This window comes from Myxocyprinus asiaticus, chromosome 30 (assembly GCF_019703515.2).
Source record: "Myxocyprinus asiaticus isolate MX2 ecotype Aquarium Trade chromosome 30, UBuf_Myxa_2, whole genome shotgun sequence".
Taxonomy (NCBI): domain Eukaryota; kingdom Metazoa; phylum Chordata; class Actinopteri; order Cypriniformes; family Catostomidae; genus Myxocyprinus; species Myxocyprinus asiaticus.
Window position 1 is genome coordinate 35,784,675 of NC_059373.1, and position 24,779 is coordinate 35,809,453.

Below are 24,779 nucleotides of genomic sequence, written 5' to 3' on the forward strand. Positions count from 1 at the left end.
TAACCAATAGAGAGAGAAGTGGATGGCCAGATGCACAACAAAAAGACAAGTAAATCACAGTCTCTAGTTTGAGAAACAGACTCCTCACAGGTCCTAAACTAGCAGCTTCTAAATGCCAAAGACCTGCATTGCTGCAAGAGGATTCTTGGACAAACAGAAATTTTTAAGAATACAACATTTATTGAAATAGAAATAGACATTTGTAACATTCTAAATGTCTCTAAAGTGTCTCTAAACTACATAATGTGCATTGTGACTGAAACACATTCCTATTTCAGGTTTATTCTCATTCACGTTTGTCCAAGTATTTTGGCTATTGTATTATATAATGCAATATCATAGATGAGGAAATTTATCCTCTATGATATTGCAGCAATTATCCAGATTTGAAACAAGATTATTAAGCAAACTGTTATCAAATCCAACATGCCAGCTGAATAAAATAAGGCAAAAATAAACATTTCACACAGTGTTTAGTGAGAGATATGATTGATTCAAACACTAAAAGTGGTTGTTCTGTATATGTATTATTGTATTACAGTTGTAACAATAAAGTCTTCATTAACATTATGGTTATTTAACATATTGAGATATAATTATTAAGTAAATTGTAGCATTTAGTTTTATTTTGTTTTGTGATTTCTCATATCTTCCTTATATAAAATCCATAACTTGCACACTTTTGGCCTCTAGCGGGTGAGGCTTTTTAGACAGACAAACTGCAGCACAGGGCAGGGAAGTACAGTACAACACCGTGAGCGAGAGTGTTACCCGCTTGGACAGTTTATTTTGAACAAGAGGGGCGAACGGTTACGGAATTTAACGCGGGAGAACAATACCGAACTGAAGGTCTATTCGCGCGGTGGTGTGTGCATCCCATTTTTTGTAACTGAGCGAACAGTGCGCGCGGCGCCGCAATATAAAATTACCGACTAGTGTGAGGCAACATATAGAGACAGCATATGAGATAGCAGGCTACAAATCACAGGACTTATCCGTTTTGGGGAAACAAGTCAGCAGTATGAATTTGACACGTGTTAGCTTTCTTTCTTATTGAACACAGGCGGAACAGTATAGTAACATTCCTGTCAGGATGCGTTCCCCCTGCTATTATTGATGGTGGTTTTAAGACAAAGATGAAACCTAAAAACTTGTGTGTTGTTATTTTATTTATTTTTTTATCTACAATTTCTTTTGACCTTTTCTCAGTAAATTGCGGTGAAAGTGTACTTGTTGGGTCTAAACAGCTGAACTAAAGTGGACAACGGAGTGCTCTTGTGGCCAAATCACGCAATTGCATTTCTAAAAAATAATAAAAAAATAAAAATAAAAATAATAATAATAAAAAAACTGGGCTAAGGGGGAAAAAATAAAAATATGATCAATATGCCCAGGTATTGTGCCTTGTGAGAGCGGTCGCATATTTAGCCTATAAAATCACAGTTATGTTAGTGAGCACACATTTATTCCAAAAGTCTACAATATTAAAAATGAAAACTCTCACACATATAATATTATTTATTGAAAGAAATAACAGTAGGTGGTTGTGTTCATAAAGACATAACATAGGTTCTGTTACCCCATTTTCAAAATATAACTAGACAATCATGAAATGTGCCTTTCACTTCTAGAATACAACATTCTACAGATAAAACTCGTTGAAAACTCTAGTTTTGAGCCTTAGCGCACCCCGTAGTACCTCAGTGTACGAGCACAGCATCTCGGGGGCGAGCTTTTTGAGAACGCGCGCTTCCTTCGCCGTTTAGACGGGGGCGGGGCTAGGGGGAAAGAGAATCGGACGGGGGAACAGACTTCGACACAACAACTATTTATCTCACCCAATCTTTCCTAAGGCCAAAGAAGTGACATTTAAAATCTTGAACAACATTTATCCATCCAATTGCTTTTTACATGAGAGACTTAACTGGGAGAACAATTCATGTGGATTTTGTGAGAAAGAAATTGAAACGGTAGAACATATTTTCTTTCAGTGCGAATTTGTACATGAATTTTGGCTTTAATATCAAAGTTGGATACAATCTAAAGATATATCGCTACATCCTTTGAATGTGATCTCAATTAAAGTTGGAGTGTTTTTGAATGATAAGAACCTAGAATTTTTGAAAAATAACCTGATTGTTTTAGGTAATCACTTTATCCACAGATGTAAATATTTAAAGATTAAACCCCATTTCAACGGATGGAAGAATTATCTGAAGCTATTTGCAAAATCTCTTCAATGGATGACAGACAGAAATGCCCTGAAACTTCTTTCTGCTTTGAACTTGTTTATGTTACTAGATTATTTTTTTTATTTTATTTATTTATTTATTTATTGTTGTGTGTGTGTGTGTGTGTGTGTGTGTGTGGTTTGTTCTGTTTTGTTTTTTCTTCAAATGCTGTATCAACAAGAAAAACATATGTATGATCGTTGAAGTATGCCATAAATGTTTGTACTTGAATTCTGTTTAAAACAAATAAAAAATAGCGTGTTACGACAGTAAGACACCGTTTGCTGATACCTTACAATTGAATGAGGAGAGCCGTAAACTATACCTACCTGTCGCAAAATTGTCCATGCCTTATCTTTTAAAACAACAATTTTATCGTTGTAAACTCCACACACAGTTCATTCCAAAATGATTTTTTAATGTAAAACGTGTTGAAGATTATCGGACAGGCGCTCAATTCATTAAGTGATGAGCTGTTTCCATACAAAAGCAGTTCATTTAGCACACTGAACCATCCTCTCCATAGACATCCATTCAAAAATATTGGCCTCTTGTCTCCTCGCCAGTGTACCGTTAATAGAATGTGTATGGCTCTTGCTTCGCTTCTGCGAAACGGAACTGTCGTTTTTTCCAGCTGACGTTGACACTGCACCATGGCAACGCACTATGCGCTCTTGTCAGCGTCCAGAGACCGAATCAGCTCCGCGATCAGATCCTACATGAGGAGATTAGCTAATTACAGCATTGTTTTGCACGGTGTGCCAGATATTATAACTAAATTACTAGATGTTTGTCGTGTTTCCCCTCCCCCGCTTTATTGTTTTATATAAACATTGTGTGAAAAGTTGAGGTTGCACAGCGCGAGGGAGACGATGCTTGAATCTATTCAAGTTACAGGTGAGTCCCTGTCAACCTACACTGATGTTATCTATGTATGGGATTGCATAAAATAATGACAAACCGATTTAGGGAGCTGTAAGTAAGTGCAAAGTTAATTATAGTGATCTGTCATTATTGTTTTACTATTATAAAGAAGAGTACTGTGGCAGTTCCATGGCACTATGATGCATCAGATGGTAAAACCATGGTACTGAAAGATCACCTTATTCATGTACAATGGTATTCACATGATACCTTAAGGTAATTCAAAGAGTTAGATGATGGTACTACTGTGGTATGTCTAAAGAACAATACTCGCTGGTGGTTCTGGCTTACTTCGTGCCCTAGGCGAGATCGGACGTGGCACCCCCCTTTAATCCCCCATATATAAAAATAAATGGCACATTCTATTAACATTGACATTATACAGTATATACAGTACATAACTTAAATTGCACAATAAAGTATATGGCAGAATTCTTACAAATTGCTGCTACTCTGTGCTATTACACCTAATCCCTAGTTTTCTTGATGTGAAATCATCAATAACTTCATCATATCTGCCCAGCAATCACATGGTTGATACTAATTATTGCAAGACCACTAAGAAGATCCTATGTCATGGTGTAGCTTACCTATGGGCCTACTGTTTATCATGGTTATCTTATGTTTGTTCATAATGTAATAATACATTATGAACATCCATAATCCTAACCATATAGAGCCTTTAAGGCTGAGTAGCCTGTCGGGGAACCTTTCTCCCATTGCGATCTTGCAAGCTCTGTGCAGTGGCAGGGTGGCACAATTTGGGGCACCTTTCGCCCATTGTGATTTTGCGAGCTCTGTGGGGGCGGCCTGGCAGGTACCCTGTTATGCCACCCCAGAGAGTGTTGCCGCCCTAGGCACCTGCCTATATCGCCTATGCCAGGATCCGCTACTGACAATACTTTTTTCCTTTGTGCAAAAATTATGTTCTTTAACAAAACAGTGACCCTCAAAAAGTAACTGGACACTTAAGTCACACTTAAAAATGTCTGAATGTCTTTACACAAAACATCAAAATAAACTCAAATGCCATTTATTTTAAAGAAAGATAGCACAAGAACACTTTCCAAGCTAAACATTTCACATGAAGAAGTGTGTTAGGTTTTAAGATATACAATGTAGACTAAAACAATAGATTCACTGTTTAAAATCAAGACAAAAAGTAATTAGACACTTTGCGGCTGTCAAACAATAGTAGAACATGTCCATAGTTACTGCGATGAGCTACACCTGTGGTTACTCAACTAGAACATCCACTAAAAAACACTTTGACAATATTAGTTATAAATAAATGCATAATCTGTTTGCTGATGACACTTGGTTTGATGCTTTGTTATCTTACGCAATGCATACAAATATATACAATTTAAGTGCAGCTTAAGCTTCCATACATTTAGGTTTTCTGTACATGTTATTTCCCTTTATGCATGTAAAGGAGATTCTTCAATTATAACATGTCATTACAAACATGCACCAACAGTTTTATGTGCTTCTAAACTAGTTCGGCTCTCTGATGCTGAGACTGTGGTCCTTCTACTTCACTGCACCTGTCAGAGCTGTTCTTTTATGAGGCCTGGGCTAATTTTGCATGAGGCACATGGACTGATGATACTGCCTCTGTGTGCAACGTGATAAAGAGAGTTGTATGACACAACACTAATACTTGCATCCTTGTTCCATCCTCCTGACATTATGCAGTAACAAATAGATACAGTGATTACAAAAGCTGGCAGGATGAGTGCTGAGTATGAATCTTGAGCAATGAGTCTGAGTTGTCATGCTAAGGGGGAAGTAGTTTATGTTTTTCTTTCTAATAGGATTAACCTGGCCTGTGAAGTCAACTCACTAGACAGTGAAAGCTTCATTTCACTGTGCTGTCGGGATCTATTTCTTGTCTTTTGTTGGAGTCCAGGTTAAGTGGGCTAAGGAGATTGTGTTTGTAGAGGAATGAGGACACAACAACTGACAATAGCAGGGCTGGGCCTCAAGTTTAAGACGAGCTGTATTGAAATTCCACATTGTGTACCAGCATTCTGATATTCTATCTTAATATACACTACCGTTCAAAAGTTTAGGGTCACTTACTCATTCTTTATTTTTTTCACATTTTAGAATAATAGAAATGGAACTATGGGCATTATGTTGTGACTAAACAAAATCCAAAATAAATCAAAATTGTGTTATATTTTAGCATCTTCAAAGTAGTCATCCTTTGCCTAGAATTTGCAGACATGTACTCTTGACATTTTCTCAACCAACTTCTTGAGGTATCACCCTGGGATGCTTTTTAAACAGTATTGAAGGAGTTCCCATCTATGTTGGGCACTTATTGGCTGCTTTTCTTAACTATTCGGTCCAAGTCATCCATTTCAAAAACTTTTTTTTTTTTTAATAAAATTTTAGTTTTGTAATTAAATATATTAATATGTTGGCACCATTATATTTTTGTCTACAAAACTAATTTCAAACATTTCAGCATACACCTTCAGATCAAAAGATTTTTAAGATCATGAGAAACTTTTCAGGCAAGTGACCCCAAACTTTTGAACGGTAGTGTATTTAACCTAAAAACAGGGAAAAATATGTCATATTTTCCTAATGTAATTCATAAGGAATAAGCATGATTATAAGTTGTTCTCTAAATTCAAGGCATAGCCTACCTATTTTGTCAAGGGTTGTAATCACTGTACCTAGCTTTTAGACACTACCTGTGGTTGTGGTTATAGCTAGGCTAATATAATTTTACATCACAAGCAATTTGGACAAATGTTAACCCATTCCAGCTATAGTTCTTTAGTACCTCATTGGCAAACACTATACAGGAATCTTTAAAAACATGTCATGTTTCATCTGAAAAAAAAAAGAAAAAATCAAAATGTATCATCATTATATACCTCTGTAATTTAGGGTGTTAGGGTTTGTTGTTCTGTGTAAAGTTATAGCCAATTTTATAACTTCGTTGCCATGATGATTTAATGTCAACAAACCCTAAAGTCCTAAAACGACTATAAAAATGTCCATTTAAACAACTTTACATCTCAGATAATACATGCATTTTGACAGAATTAAGTGCTTTTATTAAATTATAAGCTTCACATTTCTGCCGTTAAACCCTCCAAAAATTGGCTCCCATTTACTTCCATTGTAAGTTTTAAAGAAAAGGAGGGACAAGTTGAAATTACTTTTTGTGGTAATCAACATTATACCACAAATGTTGTTGATTGAGCTTAAATTGAATTGATCCTGGAATATTTCTTTAACTTGTACTGCCTTTATGCTGATTTAAAGGAAAGTTCCTGGTTAAGTACAAGTTAATCTCAGGCAACAGCATTTTTAGCATAATGTTGATTATCACAGAAAATAATATTGAATTGTCCATTGTTAATAAAAAATATCATCTGGGTTACAGTGAGGCATTTCAGTGGAACTCCTGCCAAAGCCAGTCCCAAGCCCGGTTGCAAAAGAAGGAGGGTTGGGCATTGGGCTGGTGACCCGTCCCCTTAAAAGAATACTGCTAAAGAGGTTTTCATGATGATACATGCCAAAAATCTTCACATACCGCATTGCTCGTCGAGGGGGTTACAAAGGAGCACGCGCCCTGGTTCTCCTTTACCGCCAGGGGCACCAATTGGGTTTCAGTGGACAACAACCAACAACAACACATCCTCAGGGTGCGCCAGCCATTGAGGATTGGCACCTGGAATGTCAGGACTCTAAATGGAACTGGTGCATCCAGTTTAGTGTTACGTGGGCCTACAGGAGGTCAGTTGGCCAGGGATAGGTGAGACCAAAGTTGGTGACAACTTAATGATCTGGTCAAGACCTTAAGAAGATGCTGTGTGTCAAGGAGGGGTGGCCTTGATAATGGATCATCTGGGCAGCAAAATCCTTGATAGCTTGGAGTCCACTAAGCAATTGAGTCCTGGTTGCCAGTTTCAAACACACCTTTGGTGATTTACATGTGGTGGTCGCATATGCACCAACAGAGGATGCCACAGACCATTTCTATGAGACTCTTGAGTGCGCCATGTACCTGACAAGACAAAACCAAGTCATTGTCTGTGTTGGAGACTCCAACACAGTCTCAGCAACAACTAGAAGTGGATATGAGCATGTGGTTGGCCCGTTTGGAAGTGGCTCCCCAAACAACAAGACTAAGAGACTTCTAAACTTCTGCTTAGGTCTAAGGATTGGAGGCTCATGATTCCAGCATAAGGACATTCATCATCTGACCTGGTTCTCCAATGATGGAGTAACCACCAAGGAGCTAGACCATGTCCTTGTAAACACTAAGTGGAGACTTCTTCAGAACTGCAGAGTTTACAGGAGTCTTGAACTGGACACAGGCCATAGAGCTGTGGAGGCCACAATCACTCTCAAGCTAAAATGGCAACCGTTGAGAGCTCCTGTGAATCCCTGCTCTAACACCAGAAGACTGAGAGATCCAGTGATTGAGCAAGCATTTGTGGCTCTGATTGGAGGCCGTTACATAGCCCTAGATGTAGAGGAAGCTTCTGATTGGACAGCTTTCAAAGAAGCCATAAACAAAGCTGCGAGATAAAATTTGGGGCTACAGTCAGTGATAACACCTGGAACTTGATAGAGAAAAAATGCCTGGCCAGACTACAGAACAAAGAGGAAGAGCGCAAGTTACTACAGAAGCAGTGCAGGGCAAGCATCCACCATAACCGTCAACAGTGGGCTGATGAGAAGGCTGCAGAAGCCGAGGCTGACCTCAGGTCAGGCCAACTTAAGGATGCCGTCGCCAACTTGCGAATGCTCTGCCATTCCTCATACATCATGCCCAATAGACGCCAGTGATGGTCACCTCCTTACTGACAATATGAGAAGTTTGAGCAGTGGAAGGAATACTTTGAAGGACTACTTAACAGGCCACCTCCACCTCCAGCCCCACTCCACTCAACAGTGCTGGATGAATCGGCTGTAGATTTTAACATCATGCAGAATGACTCTGATGTAGAGCTGGGGAACACCATCAGTTGTGACCCACCTACCATTGAGGAGGTAATGGCTGCCATACGGCGAAATAAAGAATGGGAAAGCTCCCAGCATTTGTTGCATCACTGCAGAGATGCTGAAGGCAGGCAGTTCTTCCTGCATAGACTGGCTGACTCAGATCTACCACAAGGTTTGGACTAGTGGGGACATTCCTGAGGATTGGAAAAGAGGCATCATCCTCCCATTCTACAAAGGCAAAGGTAACCGCCGGGATTGCAACAACTATCTTGGTATCACTCTCCTCTCGGTGCCAGGGAAAATCTTCGCATCATTACTCTTGTCATGGGTTAAGAACCATCTACTGAGCAGACAATGAACAGATCAAAGCAGCTTTACACAAGGCCGCTCCATGCTGGACAGAAACTTTACCCTGAATCTTCTGACCCAGACCAGGAGAGAATTTCAGCAGACGGTATGGATTGCATACGTTGACCTGAAAGCAGCCTTCGACTCAGCGTACCGGGCCGCTCTGTGGAAACGGATATTGACCATCGGCCTTCCTTCAAAGATCATGGATTTGGTGAGGGAACTGTACAGGGGCACGTTGAGTGCTGTAGGGAATGACAGCCTGCTGTCCGACTGGTTTCCAATCAATGGTGGAGTTAGGCAAGGCTGTAGGATTGCCCCCAATCTCTTCCTCCTCCCAATGGATCACATCATGGAAACAACTGTTCACCGTGATTACGCAGGATTAACACTTGGCAATGAAACATTTACTGATCTGGACTTTGCCAACATTGTTGCCCTCCTTGCAGTGATGCTAGAAGTCCTTGTCCTGTCCTTTGAGATTCTGGATGAGGAGGCATGCCAGATGTGATTGGAGGTCAACTGGAATAAAACCAAGATCCAGACAACTGTTCCATCACCTGCTTGTCATATGTGCCTATTGCCAGAAACCGGAAAACAGGTGGAGGTCGTTGAACAGAAAATCTGAGGAAGCAGTGAACCTGAGGTCTCCAGGCGAAGTTTTACATCACTGACAAGAAACATCTGGCACTCAGATATACGACTTCACACCAAAATTTGCCTCTATGGTGTCTACATTCTACTAGTCCTGCTATACGGAGCAGAAACATGGTCATTTTTTTTCTCCCCATTTCTCCCCAATTTGGAATACCCAATTCCCAATGTGCTCTAAATCCTCATGGTTGCATAGTTGCCTCCGTGTCTGAGATAGTCAATCCATGCATCTTATCACGTGGCTTGTTGAGCGCATTACCGCGGAGACAAAGCATGTGTGGAGGCTTCATGCTGTTCTCCACGGCATCCACGCACAACTCACCATGCACCCCACCTAGAGCAAGAACCACATTATAGCAACCATGAGGAGGTTACCCCATGTGACTCTACCCTCCCTAGCAACCAATTTGGTTGCTTAGGAGACCTGGCTGGAGTCACTCAGTACACCCTGGATTCGAACTCGCGACTCAAGGGGTGATAGTCAGCGTCTTTACTCACTGAGCTACCCAGGCCCCCCAGAAACTTGGTCATTAACTACAACACTTAACCGGAAACTCAACACATTCCACCAGTGGTGTATGAGAAGGATATTGAACATATCCTATCTCAAGCGTACAACAAATGGCGAGATCTTCAGATACACAGGAGAAGGTCCAATTTCAGTCTAAATCCGTAGCAGGCGACTACAATATTTTGGACATGTCGCTCGATCGGCATCCAAAGAGGACCATGCATGAGCATAAATGGTCCATAAATGGTCTCCCAAAGACCTGGAAACGACCGGTGGGCAGACCGAGAACAACGTGGAAAAGAGTTATTGAATACGATTTTGCCCCACTCAATTTCGGTCTCTTCACTGCCTGGAAGTGAACTCAAGACAGAGATAGTTGGCAGCATACAGTGGAAAAGCACTGCATGTTTTATAAACTGTACCACCTAACCCAAACCAACGTGTTTCCAGTCACGCTACAGGGGTTGGGAAGCATGCTGGAGCCGATGCAAAAATGTCTGATGGGAGATGGCACTTGTCAATGAGTCAGCACAATGTGGCCGATCCAAGGTTGCTGGAAGTATCTGAAGCAACATGCCGACCTCCTGAGTGATCATGTTGTTTAGTGTTTATGGACTGGCCGTATTTACTTCCATTGTAAGTGCCTTACTGTAACCACAATGTTTGCTATTTTTTCAAATTTAAGTTGAAATTAATTGTGATAATCAAAATTATACCACAAATGCTTTCGATTGAGCTTAACTTGTTTTGAACCCAAAACCTGCCTTTAAAAAATTAAAAAGTAATACAAAAAAGTACCTCGCCAGTTCATAAAGTCACAAGTGTTGATCGGGTGCGTTGATTCAACTTACATAGACCAACAAAAAAAAAAGAAAAAAATAGAATCCGCACACCAGGCCGTTGAGGTTACAAAAAAATAGAAAATGAGGTACAGAGTCCAAGATGCATAGAGAGGAACACAATAATCCAGACAAAAATCACTTAGAACAATGAGAATTACAAACTCAAAAAACTTACCGGACACATTGTCTTGAAAATAATGCTTAAAAAAATCTGTAGTACTAAGATTAGGCTTCATGTTCTTTATGTAATGTAAAATACCAGAGATTCAACCAGAGACCTGGTTATCATTGAAGATCATTGAAGCATTCCATCTTATGTGTCATTTCTTTCAGAACAGCTCCATCGACCAGAGCTGGAAACATCTAAGAAGTATCTATTAAGCCCCATGGAGAAACCTGTGAGCCCCAGTCAGGTCCATCTGGAATGCGTGTCCTCTGGCGTTCTGAAGAATCTGTTTAACACGGGCACCAGGAGCCACAACATGCTGCTTCGGAAAGAGGCCGATGAACAGAAGAACCCTAAGCACTCTCTGTACAACTGCCCCAAAAAAGCACAAAGAGTCTCTACAGCAACACATTGCACCAGACCCCAGCCAACCCTTGCACCTCTCGCGTGGAGTGGGATGACCGTTGGTTGCAGAGACGCCAGGCACACTCAGTCTGTCTTTTCCTGCTTCTCCGCCAGCAGTTCCAGGCAAATGAACAGCATCTCAGTGCTGGGCAGCGGCATTCGTCTCTCCCCCTGCCCCATCCCCAGACCCAAGAACAGCAGCCTGGCTGGTTTCCCAGGTACAAAACTGCCCCAGCTGTCTAGAGTATGTCTTGCTGGTCGTGATGGGGAGAACTCAATCAAGAAGTTGTGCATTCTCACTGCCATAAAGCCGTCTAATGTGGAGAATGAGAGGGCCAGATTTTTCAAATCAGAGTTTAACTACAACCCTCAGTTTGAGTACAGCAACCCTGTCCCTCCACAAGTGCTGGCAAAGCAAAGCAACGCTTCAGATCGCTTCCTCAATCAAGTAAGTGCCCATACTCTCACGGTTCAAAAACATAATATAATGGGCCCTTCTTTTATTGAAAAGGACCTTTTTATTTACGATAACCTGCAATTACAGAGTCTGTCGTTACTTAGACACAAGCATATTCAAGCACGTATGACATCTACACTGCTACCAAAGTTGGAAACCCAGACTCTGTCCCAATTTGCAAACAAACGCAAATGAAAGCTTGGCGAGTGCATTGCCTATGCAAGTGATGAACTACACCTGTGGTCACTCTGCTAGGACACTTGTGTGAACTTGAAGGGAACTGACTTCATACATCCACTTAAAATCACCTTGAGATCAGTAGCGGCTGGTGCTTTTTGTCTGCATAGTTAATTAATGAAAAAATAAAAAGGCCTACCAAACTTATTTCATGCACGTGCTCTCACTCACGCGCGAACGGATGAGTTAGGGGCTGTTCACACCAAACGTGTTTTTGCACGCGTCTGTTCTGTTCCCCATTCATTTCCTATGTAAATACATGCTGGACGAATATCTTTGACTGTTGCACTGTGTCTTGCTGTTTCTTCAGCATCTCGTGCAGGACTGAAACTGTTTAAACACCGTGTCAAGTTAAAAAGAAATTCAAATTTTCAAAAATGCAAGTCGAGACACCTGCGTACTGTTTCATTCTTTGCACTGCATCTAGATTGTTTTTAGCATAGGTGTCACAAAGATTCAACATTCTGAATGATGCAAAGTTGCTTTCAAGAGCTGCTCAAACTACTCAAACAGTGGAAATACTTTACGAAAATAATTAACTGAGCTCAAAACTGTTCTTGCAACAAAATAGGCAGAATATCTGATTATGAAAGCTGAAATAAATGTGTTATGTCAGAACACTTGTTATGTCACATTTCATATGCTGTCAATCTGGTACAGTCTGGTACATTACTGTTTCTGGAACAAACTGGCTGTTTGTTGCAAAGTCCCGGCCATTTAAGAGCTTGACCAGTCATGATATAGAGAAGGTGTGCTTTCAAGCAAGAAAAAAATACATTGATAAAAAGCCCAATGTCCAGTAGACAATCAGATGCAGATCCAATGCAGATTTGTGCTAGAGAAACACAGCATCCGGGCGGGACTCAAAATAACGTGTTTAGAGCCTCTCGTCCAATAAACTTTATTTTTTGGGCCATTGACTCATGGTACGGGCTCAAAGACCCCGTTTACACCTGGTATTAAGATGCATCTCAGATCATACGTGGTCAGATAAGGCACATCGCTGTTTACACCTGGTTGCTTCAATGCGTCTCCTGTGACCACTTGTGTTCAGATTTCAGGCGAGGGTCTCTGATTCATGATGACATACATCAATCACTATGTCAGTGTGTTACTGCATGAGAATAAACTGTAACAAAGTCATAAAAGGCCAAGAAAGTGCAAATAACCGGCACACTGTTTCTCCCCAATGTAGCTGATATTCAATCTAGGCACAAACCCAACATTTCGAGCAGAATTATCCATTATTTTAGTGGATTACCTGTATTAAAGGAGCTTCAGATGTTCATGCTTCTCATCTGTGTCCCTGCATGTTGATTTTAGACACACTGAAGAAGATCCGTAAAGTTCTCATGCTTGTTTATCTATTCGCTTTTTAAATTCTTTTGTTTGGATGCTTATTTCCTTTTAAAGCTACTCTTAACTGGAAAAAAGTTAAACTCTTGTTTTAGTGCAGCGGTTGATTGATAGGTGAGGGGTGGCACTTAGTGATGGCAGAAACTAAGCTTTCCGAAACTTCGAGTCAATTAAACAAATTGCTTTGCAAAGTGATACACTGTTTCGAAGCGCTCTAAACATCTCACGCTGAGGACATCTGCTGGTTAGAGGACTGCAACCTGACCCAGGCCTAACGGGACCCAAGAACCCAACAGGTTTCGGGCCGGGTTCAGGTCAGTTTTTCAAGTAGGACTTCGGGTTTGGGTTGGGTTTGTAATTAATGAAAAAATAAAAAGGCCTACTGAACTTGTTTCGCACACGAGCTCTCACTCATGTGCGAACGGACGAGTTAGGGGCTGTTCACACCAAACGTGTTTTTGCACATGTCTGTTCTGTTACCCATTGTTTTCCTATGTAAACACATGCTGGTCGAATGTCTTTGATTGTTGCGCTGTGTCTCGCTGTTTCTTACGCGTCTCGTGCAGGACCAGCACTGTTTAAACACCGAATGTTGCCTATATGCTTACATAAAATATATCCTATTTCATCAGAACTTGCTAGGAGAAGAAATTATAAAGATAGTGAGCGATATCGAGTTTGGGTCTGGTTTGGGCTTATAATCTGACGGTATTGTTCGGGCTGAGCCACACGGTCTTGGATACAGGTCGGGTTTCATTTTAAGACCCATGCAGACCTCTACTGCTGGTCACAGCCATGTAAATGCAATGAGAAGACTCGAGTCAAAACCGGACTTGGTTCTCAGATCTGATGCTCCTGGCAGTAGCCCCTCCCTGGCGCATTCCCCTGAGGCAGGACCTTTTCACTCAGGGGCAGGGCACGCTCCGTCACCCGTGACCAGACCTCTGGAACCTCCACCTCTGGCTCCTGTACGGGACGCGGAAGACCTAGCGGACTCTCCGCCAGCGGTGGTAAATACGATCACTCAGGCCAGAGCCCCCTCTACGAGGCAGCTGTATGCCTTGAAGTAGCATCTCTTTGCGAACTGGTGTTCTTCCCGTGGGGAAGACCCACAGAGGTGCGCGGTCGGGTCTGTGCTGTCATTCCTACGGGAAGGGCAAGAGAGACGGCAGTCTCCCTCTACCCTGAAGGTGTACATGGCTGCTATAGCAGCGTATCATAATACACTGGATGGGAGACCCTCACGACAGCATGACCTGATCACCAGGTTCCTCAAAGGTGCGAGGAGGTTGAATCCTCATAGACCGCACCTGATTCCCTCTTGGGATCTCTCTGTGGTCCTACCTGCCCTACAGAGATCCCACTTTGAGCCCCTGGAGCAGGCCGAGCTCAGCACTTTGTACTGAAGATGGCCCTCCTGGTGGCGCTCACTTCCATCAAGAGGGTGGGGGACCTACAGGCGCTCTCTGTTACCAGCGAATGCCTGGAGTTTGGGCCGGCACACTGTCACGTGATCTTGAGACCCCAGCCCGGTTATGTGCCCAAAGTTCCCACCATTCCCTTCCGGGACCATGTGGTGAACCTGCAAGTGCTCTCTTCAGAGGAGGAAGACCCGGCCTTGTCGTTGCTATGTCCAGTTCGCGCCCAGCACATCTATCTGGACTGCACGCAGAGCTTCAGACGCCCGGAGCAGCTCTTTGTCTGCTTTGGAGGGCAGTAGAAGGGGAAAGCTGTCTCCAAACAGAGGTTGGCCCATTGGATTGTGGATGCCATTTCCTTGGCTTACCAGTCACAAGACCTGTCGTGCCCCTTGGGAGTCCAGGCGCACTCCACTAGAGGTGTTGTGTCCTCCTGGGCATTGGCAAGGGGGACCTCTCTAGCAGACATATGCAGTGCTGCGGGTTGGACTACACCCAATACCTTTGCAAGGTTTTACAAACTACGCATAGAACCGGTTTGTCCCGAGTGTTATGGGGTAACAGCAGGTAGGGCGGGCAGCCGGTTGGGTGTACCGCTGGCATTTACGCCTTTCCCCTTTTTCAAGGTGATAATGTGTGCTATTTTTTCCACAACAGTTCCCCTTAACTGGTGAACCCTGGACGCCTCTTTAAGTCTTAAGCACTGTTTGGTGACAAACTCGGCGGAGTGATGCCACCAGGCCCAGTACTCATGGTATGCCCCTTTTCAGGTGAGCCTGTGTACTCAGGCTCAGTGGTCCATACGTGGTGATTTCCCTCTTGGTAATCCCGTGTGACCCTGTGTTTCCCCTTATCAGAGCTTCGATCTGCTTCGGCCACTGTTGCTGTGTACCCTCTCCGTAGATAGGGTCCTCCCGGTGGCATCATTCCATATGTGAACTTCCCGGTTGGTAAGTCCATGTGAGGTATTCTCCACATGTTAACCTCCCTCTGGTAGGATGTGGTCTCCGTAGTGCCCTCCCTCCTGGAGAGGGAAGAGCACTTCCCAGTGTAATTCCAGAAGGTGCTCGGCGGGAAATTGCTTAACAGCAAATATCAGGAAAGGCCACCGTCTGTAGCCTCCTTGGGTAAGTGCCTCCTCCCCCCTTAACGGGACTAGGGAGACACCTTACCTAACTCGCTGGAAGGTCACAACGCGGTCGAGCGCTTGCTGCGAGGCACGCAGCAGCTTGCCCGTGTCCACTCTTCCGTACCTCGTGAAACGGTTCAGTGCCTGTGGCGTTTCCTATAGGAACCCCTAGTGTCACTACATCGACACAACGTCGAGTGAGTGACAGACAGGGAATGTCTGGGTTACTATTGTAACCTCTGTTCCCTGACGTTGTGTCCCTCCTGCTGCAGCGCTGAACCGGCTGCTGACATGGCCGGGACTCTCTATCGGCTCCTCAGCATAAATCTGAATGAGTGGTGCACGCCATCTCCTTTTATACCCGTATGTTCGGGGTTGAGAGTGGCATGCAAATTCCACTTGCCAATTCTCATTGGCCTTTTCTATTTTAAGCAAAGGTGATTGGGGCTCTCAAGATCGAACCCCTAGTGTCACTACATCGACACAATGTCTCATTCCCTCCATCAGGGAACAGAGGTTACACTAGTAACCCAGACGTTTCTTAAAGAAACATTATGTCATATTTCTTTCGTTTAAGAAAAGAAATAACCTTCCTTCTTTTTATAGGGTGCCCCAACCCATTCACATTCCATGTGGGGAGAGACAATCCACTCATATTAACAACTGACATTTTTAAATATTAGAAAAAATAGATTGTGTGTCAAAAACAAAATTATAAAGACCACATTCCAACATTAGTGCAATAATCAAACCTCGAACTTCCCCCAGAACCAAACAAACTGAAAAAAGAAAAACGTGCGTATTAACCCCGTGCACGTCAGCGCCAACTGGCGTCCATCCCTCTAAACTCAAACAGTCCATGTAAGCCTACGAGAGTCCCTGCGACAACTTTGCCGTCAGATTGCTCAAGTCCTGTGTTTCTATACAGATTTTGTGAGACAGAATTACATAACAGAAGAAAATCTATAGAACAAACTCCAGCCAATAGGCAGAATACACACAAAGAACGTGTAGATTCATCCACTTAACTGTCCTGAAGGTGTGCTCCTCCACAAAAGAAACTCCAGCCGCTAGCGGAAACAGCACACACACATGCAAAACAAAAAAAAGAGAAAAAAGAAAGGTCCGTTCAGTTTCCTCTGACAAATAGAAAAGACACAAGTTTCATAGAATGACCCCTGGCGCAGATAGGGAAACATTTAAACAGTGAGACTGGAGTGACTCATCCTAATATATTCTATTTTTGTATCTCTTGTCTCAGGCTGTGCGGATCATGGATTTGGCCCTGCAGAAATACGGCTCCTATGAGAAGTTTGAGCAGGCTACAGGAGGAAACCTCCTCACCAAGAGCCGCATCTGTTACCACGTCAAAAAATACATGGAAAAGGAGGGATGCATGGGAGAGGTGAAAGCGGGAGAGAGATGCAGATAGAGAGAAACATTGTGTGTAGTGTGAAAGTTACCAGATCCTGTTTGATAAAACTTGAGAGAATGCCAAAAGTGAAGAATAAAAACCAATGAGTATAAACAGTATATAGATATACTGTTTACAATGAAGACAGAAAAGTTTTGTCACACATTCCAGTTGTCAAGCGTCAGTGGAACATGTCCATAGTTATTGTGATGAACTACACCATTGTGAACTTAAGGGAAACTGACCTCATACATCTACAAATATCGACACCAGTTGGTTGTGAAAGTCATTGCAAAAATGGCTGAGAAAGGTGAAGTTGGTAAAAAAAAAAAAAGCTCTGAAAAAGTTCATTTGTTTGCAGACACAACTTGGCTGAAAGTGAGTTCACTGCAATAATGCCAAAACATAGCCATAGTCACCCAAACAGCTATCATACTGTACTGTCTTTTTCCACAGATAGTGGTTCACCTGACTAATGACCTCCTGTCCAGAGCCTCAATGACTGTAGTGAACAGCAGACCTACACTCACCATTAACATCTGTACTGCTAGAGAACAGTGGCTGGAGGGGATGCTAATGCATGAAATCGGTATGTGTTTGTCTTCTAATAGTAGAGTCAGTCCATAAGGACTCAGTTCATGAAGTCTTTTGGGTCAACAGCTCCAGGCACTTGTGTTCTGTACTCTGGAACACAGCAATTGTCCTCCCACACTTCCTTTCTCTCTCTCTCTCTCTCTGTTCTTCACCTTCACTTTATCTTCTGTTTATCTAGCCTGCTCAACAAACAGAGGCTGACTACAAGATGATACAATGCTTTTCTAAAGGGATGAGATGGCCAATGTGTGTTATCTATGATATTTAGCAAGATTCTGATCGAAAGAATGAACACAAGTCAAGTCCTTTTAATATCTTAATATAACAGCAGTTAGAAGCTTAGATGACAGCATTTGTGGCATGATGTTGATTACCACAAAAATAATTTCGACTCGTCCCTCTTCTTTAAAAAAACCAAACATCAAGGTTACAGTGAGACACTTACAATGGAAGTGAATGGGGGCCAATGTTTTGAGGGTTTAAAGGCAGAAATGTGAAGCATATAGTTTAATAAAAGGACTTAAGTCTTCTGTAAAAACTTGTGCATTATTTGAGTTGTAAAGTTGTTTAAATTGTTATAATTATAGTCGTTTTAGGGGTTACACCATTACATCGTCATGGCAACGATTAAATGAAGTTGTAATATTGGATATTTTATCTTTTCTCATTAAAGGTAAGCAATTTTATCACAATAAAATCATGTTAGCACACATATTGGTTACATCTTGTGGCTATACTTTTGAAACAGTGAGTATTTTAACATTTAAGGATTGGCCACCATTCACTTCCATTGTAAGTGCCTCACTGTAACCCAGATTTGTGCTTTTTTTAAAGAAAAGGAGGGAGGATTCAAATAATTTTTTGTGGCAATCCACATTATGCCACAAATGCTGGCGATTGAGAATATTCCCAGAATATTCCTTTAATTTGAAAAAAATAAATAAAAAGTCTTTGTTTATCGCCAAACCACCAAAGCTTTGTGAAAATGTGTTTTTTTTTACAAAACGATCCACAATCCACCTGGAGCATCTTGGAGTTACTTGTTACTTGTTGTTAAGTTTTTTACAAACTTAAATACATTTAGTATTTCCAAAAACATTAAATTGAGGAAACATTTTTCCATGGAATAAAATTATGATTATTTATATATATATATATATATATATATATATATATATATATATATATATAAATAAAAATAAAGTAAAAACATATCTGTTCGATTTTTGTTTTACAATCTTATATACATTTAGTTCTGCCTACTAGATGCAATGCAAGAAATGACTGAGCATCATTTGAACATATCAGACCACATACAGTTGTGCACTGTCAATTAAATTAAGTTGTTACAAAAATGTTTAAGAAGAATCTTATTCTTTTTTAATAAACTAAATTGAATAAGCAGCAAAAATCATTTTGTAGAGAAGGGCACTATGTTTAATGGCTCTTGGTTAGCTTCTTTTGGGAACCAAACTATCAACCTTCCAGTTACCAACCATTTTGTGTTGATCAAATATTATGTTATGAATCCAGATTGTTTTGATTAGTAAAGTGCCAACCCCCCTGCATCCTCCTCTCAGGTACACACTACTTCCGCAGCATCAACAACAGTCACCAGCCGTGGAGCAGCGGTGGGGGAAGGAAGAAACACGGTCTGCGGCCCATGAACCCAACTGAAGAGGGGCTGGCCAGCATTCACAGCGTGCTCTTTCGTAAGGATCCCACCCTGTGGCGTGCTGCCCTGCTCTACTACACCGTCTACCAGGCCAGCCGCATGTCCTTCTCACAGCTCTTTCACAACCTGGGCCGATTCGTCCATGACCCAAACACACGGTGGGACTACTGCGTCAGAGCCAAACGTGGACAGACCGACACAGCACAGCCAGGTAACACAGTGTAAATGTGGAACTTAAAGTCTCACAGTACTTGCATTGTATTGATAAGTGTGAAACATGACTAATATTTGTTATTCAGGTTGTTTCAGTAAGGATCAGGTGTATCTTGATGGCATCCTGAAGATCCTCAGACACAGACACATCATTGATTTCCAGCTGCTCATGGCTCTGGGAAAGGTCAGTTAGTGTAAATGATCCTACAAACACATTTTTATAATAGTTGAAATGTAGGTGTTAGAAATTATTTCCAATTAAAGAGATAGTTCACCCAAAAATGAAAATTCTCTCATCATTTTCTCACCTTCATGCCATCCCAGATGTGTATGTCTGACTTTCTTCTGCAGAACACAGATGAAGATTTTTAGAAGTATATCTGAGCTCTGTTTGTCCATTCAATGCAAGTGTATTGAGCCCAGAACTTTGAAGCTCCAAAAAGCACATAAAGGCAGCATAAAAGTAACCGGTATAACTCCAGTGGTTAAATCCATGTCTTCAGAAGCGATGTAATATGTGTGGGTGAGAAACAGGTCAACATTTATGTCCTTTTTTGCTATAAATTCTCCTTCCTGCCCAGTAGGTGGCGATATGCATGAAGAATGCAGATTGCCAAAAACAAAAGAACATATAGGAGGGCTTTTTGAAAGTGTATAATTGTAAGCAAAAATTAGTTCCAAACTGGATTTTTTATAAAAATGACTTAAAATGTGAGCTCAAAATAACCCTTATTTTTGAGCTTTACACTTTTCAGCCCTTCGAAGTTCTCACAGTGGAAGGTAAATTCTTTGTTGGGAACAGGGCATAGGGATGATCACTTCTGAATGGAACAAATGGCAATGGCAAAACATCCATTGTTAAACTCACACGCATTGTCAACATATCCAAGTTTGCATTGTTACTATGACAACTAATGTGGACATCTAGCAAAAGTGACTGCAATCTGAACAGAAAAGAATTTGATCTGGCCAGTTTAACTTGCAGTTTGAACAGTCAGTCTAAAAAATCTGAATGTTTTTCCTGCAGTGTGAACAAAGCCTATGTGTACTACTTTAATTTTTAAGTTACTTTGGATGTAAGTTTCTGCTAAATTGATCAATGTAAATTACATTGTTTGCTTATGTTTATTTCAGTTGGCAAGGTCTCATTTGACCATCCCTTAAATTATGAGTATTGCTATAGTTCATTCAACTATAAACAGTGGATGTACAGTAAGAACTTAAGTGAAAATTGTACATAAAATGGAAATGCTGTTTTAGAGTTGTGTTTTTTTTTGTTATGAATTTGATGCAGACAGACACTTTTTTCCCCCTTTATGCATCTGCTTCTACATTTAAATAACCAACACACAATTCTATAAACAAATATGATGCATGCGTGTGTGTGTGTTGTTTAGGTGTCATATGAGGATGTGGAGTGTCTGAAAGGTCTGGCTCTGATGGAGCGTGTGCGCATTCCTCACTTCCTGCAGGACCGAGCCCGCTACACAGAGCAGCTGCAGAAGATCATGGAGGTTAACCAGTTGACCGATGAGGAGCTGTGCTTGCTTATCTGACCTCCAGCAGCTCATCACAAAAACCTTGCATCGGAGCGATGATTTTCTGTTTTTTCATGCTCCATCACTATTCAATCTCTCCTTCCACTGTGTCTTAATCCTATGTTTGTACACTTCCATATTTTAAACCAAATTGCACCTTAAAGTGTCCAGAAATAAATGCCTACAGTTCCTTATGAGTTATGTATATTATGTTGATAGATATGAAACAGCTGGAGTGTGAATCTCATGAAACCTGTCAAAAACATGTCCAGGTCGTGTTTCACCCCAAAAGAAAGAGAGAAACAAATATATATATAATTTTGCTTCTGAAATCTATTTTTTAGGAAATTAAGATTTGTTTGCATGACAATTAAGAACCCCTTTCCCCCAAAATTCTTTTTTTACTGTAATACAAAAATATAGATTATTATTTAATTATACAGTATATACTGTATGTTATTTACTTTGCACTGTATTTAGACGTCATGTTAGTATTAATTGCATTGCTTTAATGCTGATTTATATGACATGAGAATAATGGGAATTACAAAAAAACTAAATAAAACAACTCAAAATTAAAACATTCGGATGGGGGGGATCATTCCAAATATATAAATTCACTCATCATTTACTCACATTCAGTCCTCACAATGCAAATGAATTGTGACTAGAACTTTGAAGCTCCAAAAAGCACATAAAGGCAGCAAAAAAGTAATCCATATGTGTCCAGTGGTTAAATCCATGTAATCAGAAGTGATATAATAGGTGTGGGTGAGAAACAAATCTATATTTAAGTCATTTTTTACTCTAAATCTCCACTTTTACGTTCTTCTTTTGTTTTTGGCGATTCATATTCTTCATGCATATCACCACCTACTGGTCAGGAAGGAGAATTTATCAATCAATCAATTTTATTTCTATAGCACATTTAAAAACAACACATGTTGAGCAAAGTGCTTCACATTACAGCATCATATACATACAGAATGTAGAAAATACAATAACACATAATAAAATAAGCAGCCCACATTAAGCACAATTAAAAGCAAGTAAGTCTTCAAATAAGATTTAAAAACATCGACTGATTTACAGGACCTGATATGTAGTGGAAGGCTATTCCAAAGCCATGGAGCCGCTACTGAAAAGGCCCGATCTCCCTTTGACTAAAGATGGGACTTTGGGATCGTAAAAGTAAATTCTGCAAAGACCTTAGTAGTCTAGAAGGCGTGTGATGCTGAAGGAGATCTGTAATATAGGGAGGAGCCATGCAATCCCTTAAAAGTAAAAAATAAAATCTTAAACTGAATCCTAAATTTGACTGGAAGCCAATGAAGAGATGCTAACACTGGAGATGTTACAATTTATAGTAAAAAAGGACATAAATATTGATCCGTTTCTCACCCACACCTATCATGAGGTGACATGGTCCTCAGATCATCTGAGGACATGGATTAATGACTGGAGTCATATGGAGTCATATGGAATACTTTTATGCTGCCTTTATGTGCTTTTTGGACCTTTAAGTTTTGGTCACCATTCACTTGCATTTTGAAGACCAACATGTTATGAGCTGAAATATTCTTCTAAAAATCTTATTTGAGTTCTGCAGTTGAACGAAAGTCATAAACATCGGGAATGGCATGAGGGTGAGTAAATGATGAGAGAATTTTCATTTTTGGGTGAACTATTATTTAATGGTCCTAAAATTGGCTTTGACCCAGGCATATGGGGGGGGGGTGGTGGGGGGTACATGCTCATACATGGATACATGCTCAAAACAGTCAGTCTGTGTAAGGGGCTCTGCAACTTTAGGCTTTTGGCCAAACCTGGTCATAGAATCAAATTTTTGCAAAATAATTTGTACACCACAAAATGACATGGTTGCTTCAGCGATTTCGTTTTTCATTAAGGTTTAGGGAAGGGAGGTAGGTTTTATTGATTTAAAACTCCACAGAGCATTAACCTTTAAACCCTCATGTGTTTGGGAGAATATTTAACCCTGTTTTAGCACCACACAGTGGAAATGTCACCTCAGAAGTGCTGTGATACATGTAATGAACCACGTAATGTCATTTTGCAAAACTGTTGCTACAAAGTGGTACAAACCACAAAGTACCTTATCAGGCCCCACAATCAGACAAGCCTTGTGCCCTTTACTTTGAGAGCATCTGAAATAGAGGGGCCAAATCAATCAATTATTGCCAAATATTCTTACATACTGCAGGTTCCTTAAGCTGTTTTATAAGCTGTTTTTTCTTGTTTTGTTTTTTAATGACATTTTATTTAGTAAGAGTTTTAAAACTACATATATGCTATGCATTTTACTTCTTTGTGACAGCATGTATTTAAGTGTAATGTATGAATAATTGCCATTTTAAAATGATGATGATGATTACAAAATGTAATTTCCTGGGTGCCAAGGTGTATGATGAATTGTCCTATATGGATATAGACAATTCTTGTCTGAAATGTCATATTAAATATGTCTGAATATTTTTTCATTACACTACAGATGTACCGTGACTGTATATTTGATGTATATGACCTGTGTTGCTCTGTTCCTGGCATTTCCCCATCAATAAAACAAATAGTTCACCCCAAAGTAACTGGTCATCATTTATACACCTACATGTTGCTTGAAATATGTTGTTTTTCCCCGTGGAACACAAAAATGAGACATTTTTCCTGTAAGTCTAATTTTACTTATGTAAAACTTTTGTAATCTAAGCATATAAGAACAGACAAGGCTGATTTTTTTTTTCTTCTCAGAACTGAAAACTGACATTGGTCTCTCTATATAATATAAAAGCTACTCTAGATGGCTCATTGGCCTCTCTTTCCTTTTGACAACTTACTGTTTTATCTGATTTTACTATGTGTAAAGCGATAAAAGAACATTTGTTTTATTGTCATATATTGAGATGTCTTCGGATGTCCATGCAAAGCATGCAAAATTCAAATTAAATGAAATTCTTTCAAATATTTAGTCATTTCTTTGAACTTTGCCTATATCTCCTTAATTGTGTTGGCTTGTTCCAAGAAAGTTGCTTTATTGTTTTCTTGCTACTTTGTTTTCACTGTCATTAGGATAACACTGTACAATAAGGTTCCATTTGTTAACATTAGTTAATGCATTAGGTATCATGAACTAACAATTAACAATGCAGCATTTATTCATCTTTGTTAATGTTAATACAAATATAATTGTTTATTATTAGTTCATAGTGCATTAACTAATGTTAACAAATACAACTTTTGATTTTAAAAATGTATTAGTATATGCTGAAATGAACATCAACCAAGATTAATAAATGCTGTTAAAGTATTGCTCATTGTTAGTTCATGTTAACTGTTGTTAACTAATGTTAAGAAATGGAACTTTATTGTAAAATGTTACCGTTATTACTTATGAATCATCTCTCAGATAAGACACCATGAGACACTAAATCTTTAATTACAGGCTCTGTTTTTTGTCCTGGCTTCAAACAAAGAATGGTCACACTTCACATAAGAGCAATGATCAGTGTACTTCCCCACAAAACCCTCTCAAACACACTGTAAATGATCTCTTGGCATACTATTTCTTCACACAGATACACTCGAGCTGAAGATTCTCACATGTCTTTGTAACCGATGCTGCTGGCGCTCACCTGCTGGTTGGCACCTACATGGTCTGACATGCTTGACAAA

The 24,779-nt window shown here is 40.5% G+C and overlaps 1 protein-coding gene across 2 annotated transcripts; it reads left to right on the forward strand.

The window, feature by feature from the left end:
* Positions 1–2,802: 2,802 nt before the first annotated feature.
* LOC127420716 (putative tyrosine carboxypeptidase MATCAP2) lies at positions 2,803–21,286 on the forward strand. Of its 2 annotated transcripts, none has more exons than XM_051663214.1 (7): positions 2,803–3,128; positions 10,821–11,506; positions 16,917–17,060; positions 17,526–17,658; positions 19,244–19,549; positions 19,638–19,735; positions 20,949–21,286. In XM_051663214.1, exons 1-7 carry the CDS (start codon positions 3,104–3,106, stop codon positions 21,105–21,107), a joined length of 1,551 nt encoding a protein of 516 aa, XP_051519174.1. In that variant the 5' UTR covers positions 2,803–3,103; the 3' UTR covers positions 21,108–21,286. The 2 variants fall into 2 exon arrangements, with proteins under 2 accessions (XP_051519174.1, XP_051519175.1); XM_051663215.1 differs by having other exon boundaries at positions 10,826–11,506.
* Positions 21,287–24,779: the final 3,493 nt, after the last annotated feature.

Bases quoted from the DNA above. Each gene is read 5' to 3' on its own strand.
- LOC127420716 (XM_051663214.1), top strand. From the start codon at position 3,104: ATGCTTGAATCTATTCAAGTTACAG. The intron at 17,061-17,525 runs GTGAAAGCGGGA...CTTTTTCCACAG, and splicing joins AGGAGGGATGCATGGGAGAG to ATAGTGGTTCACCTGACTAA. The intron at 19,550-19,637 runs GTAACACAGTGT...TTTGTTATTCAG, and splicing joins GACCGACACAGCACAGCCAG to GTTGTTTCAGTAAGGATCAG.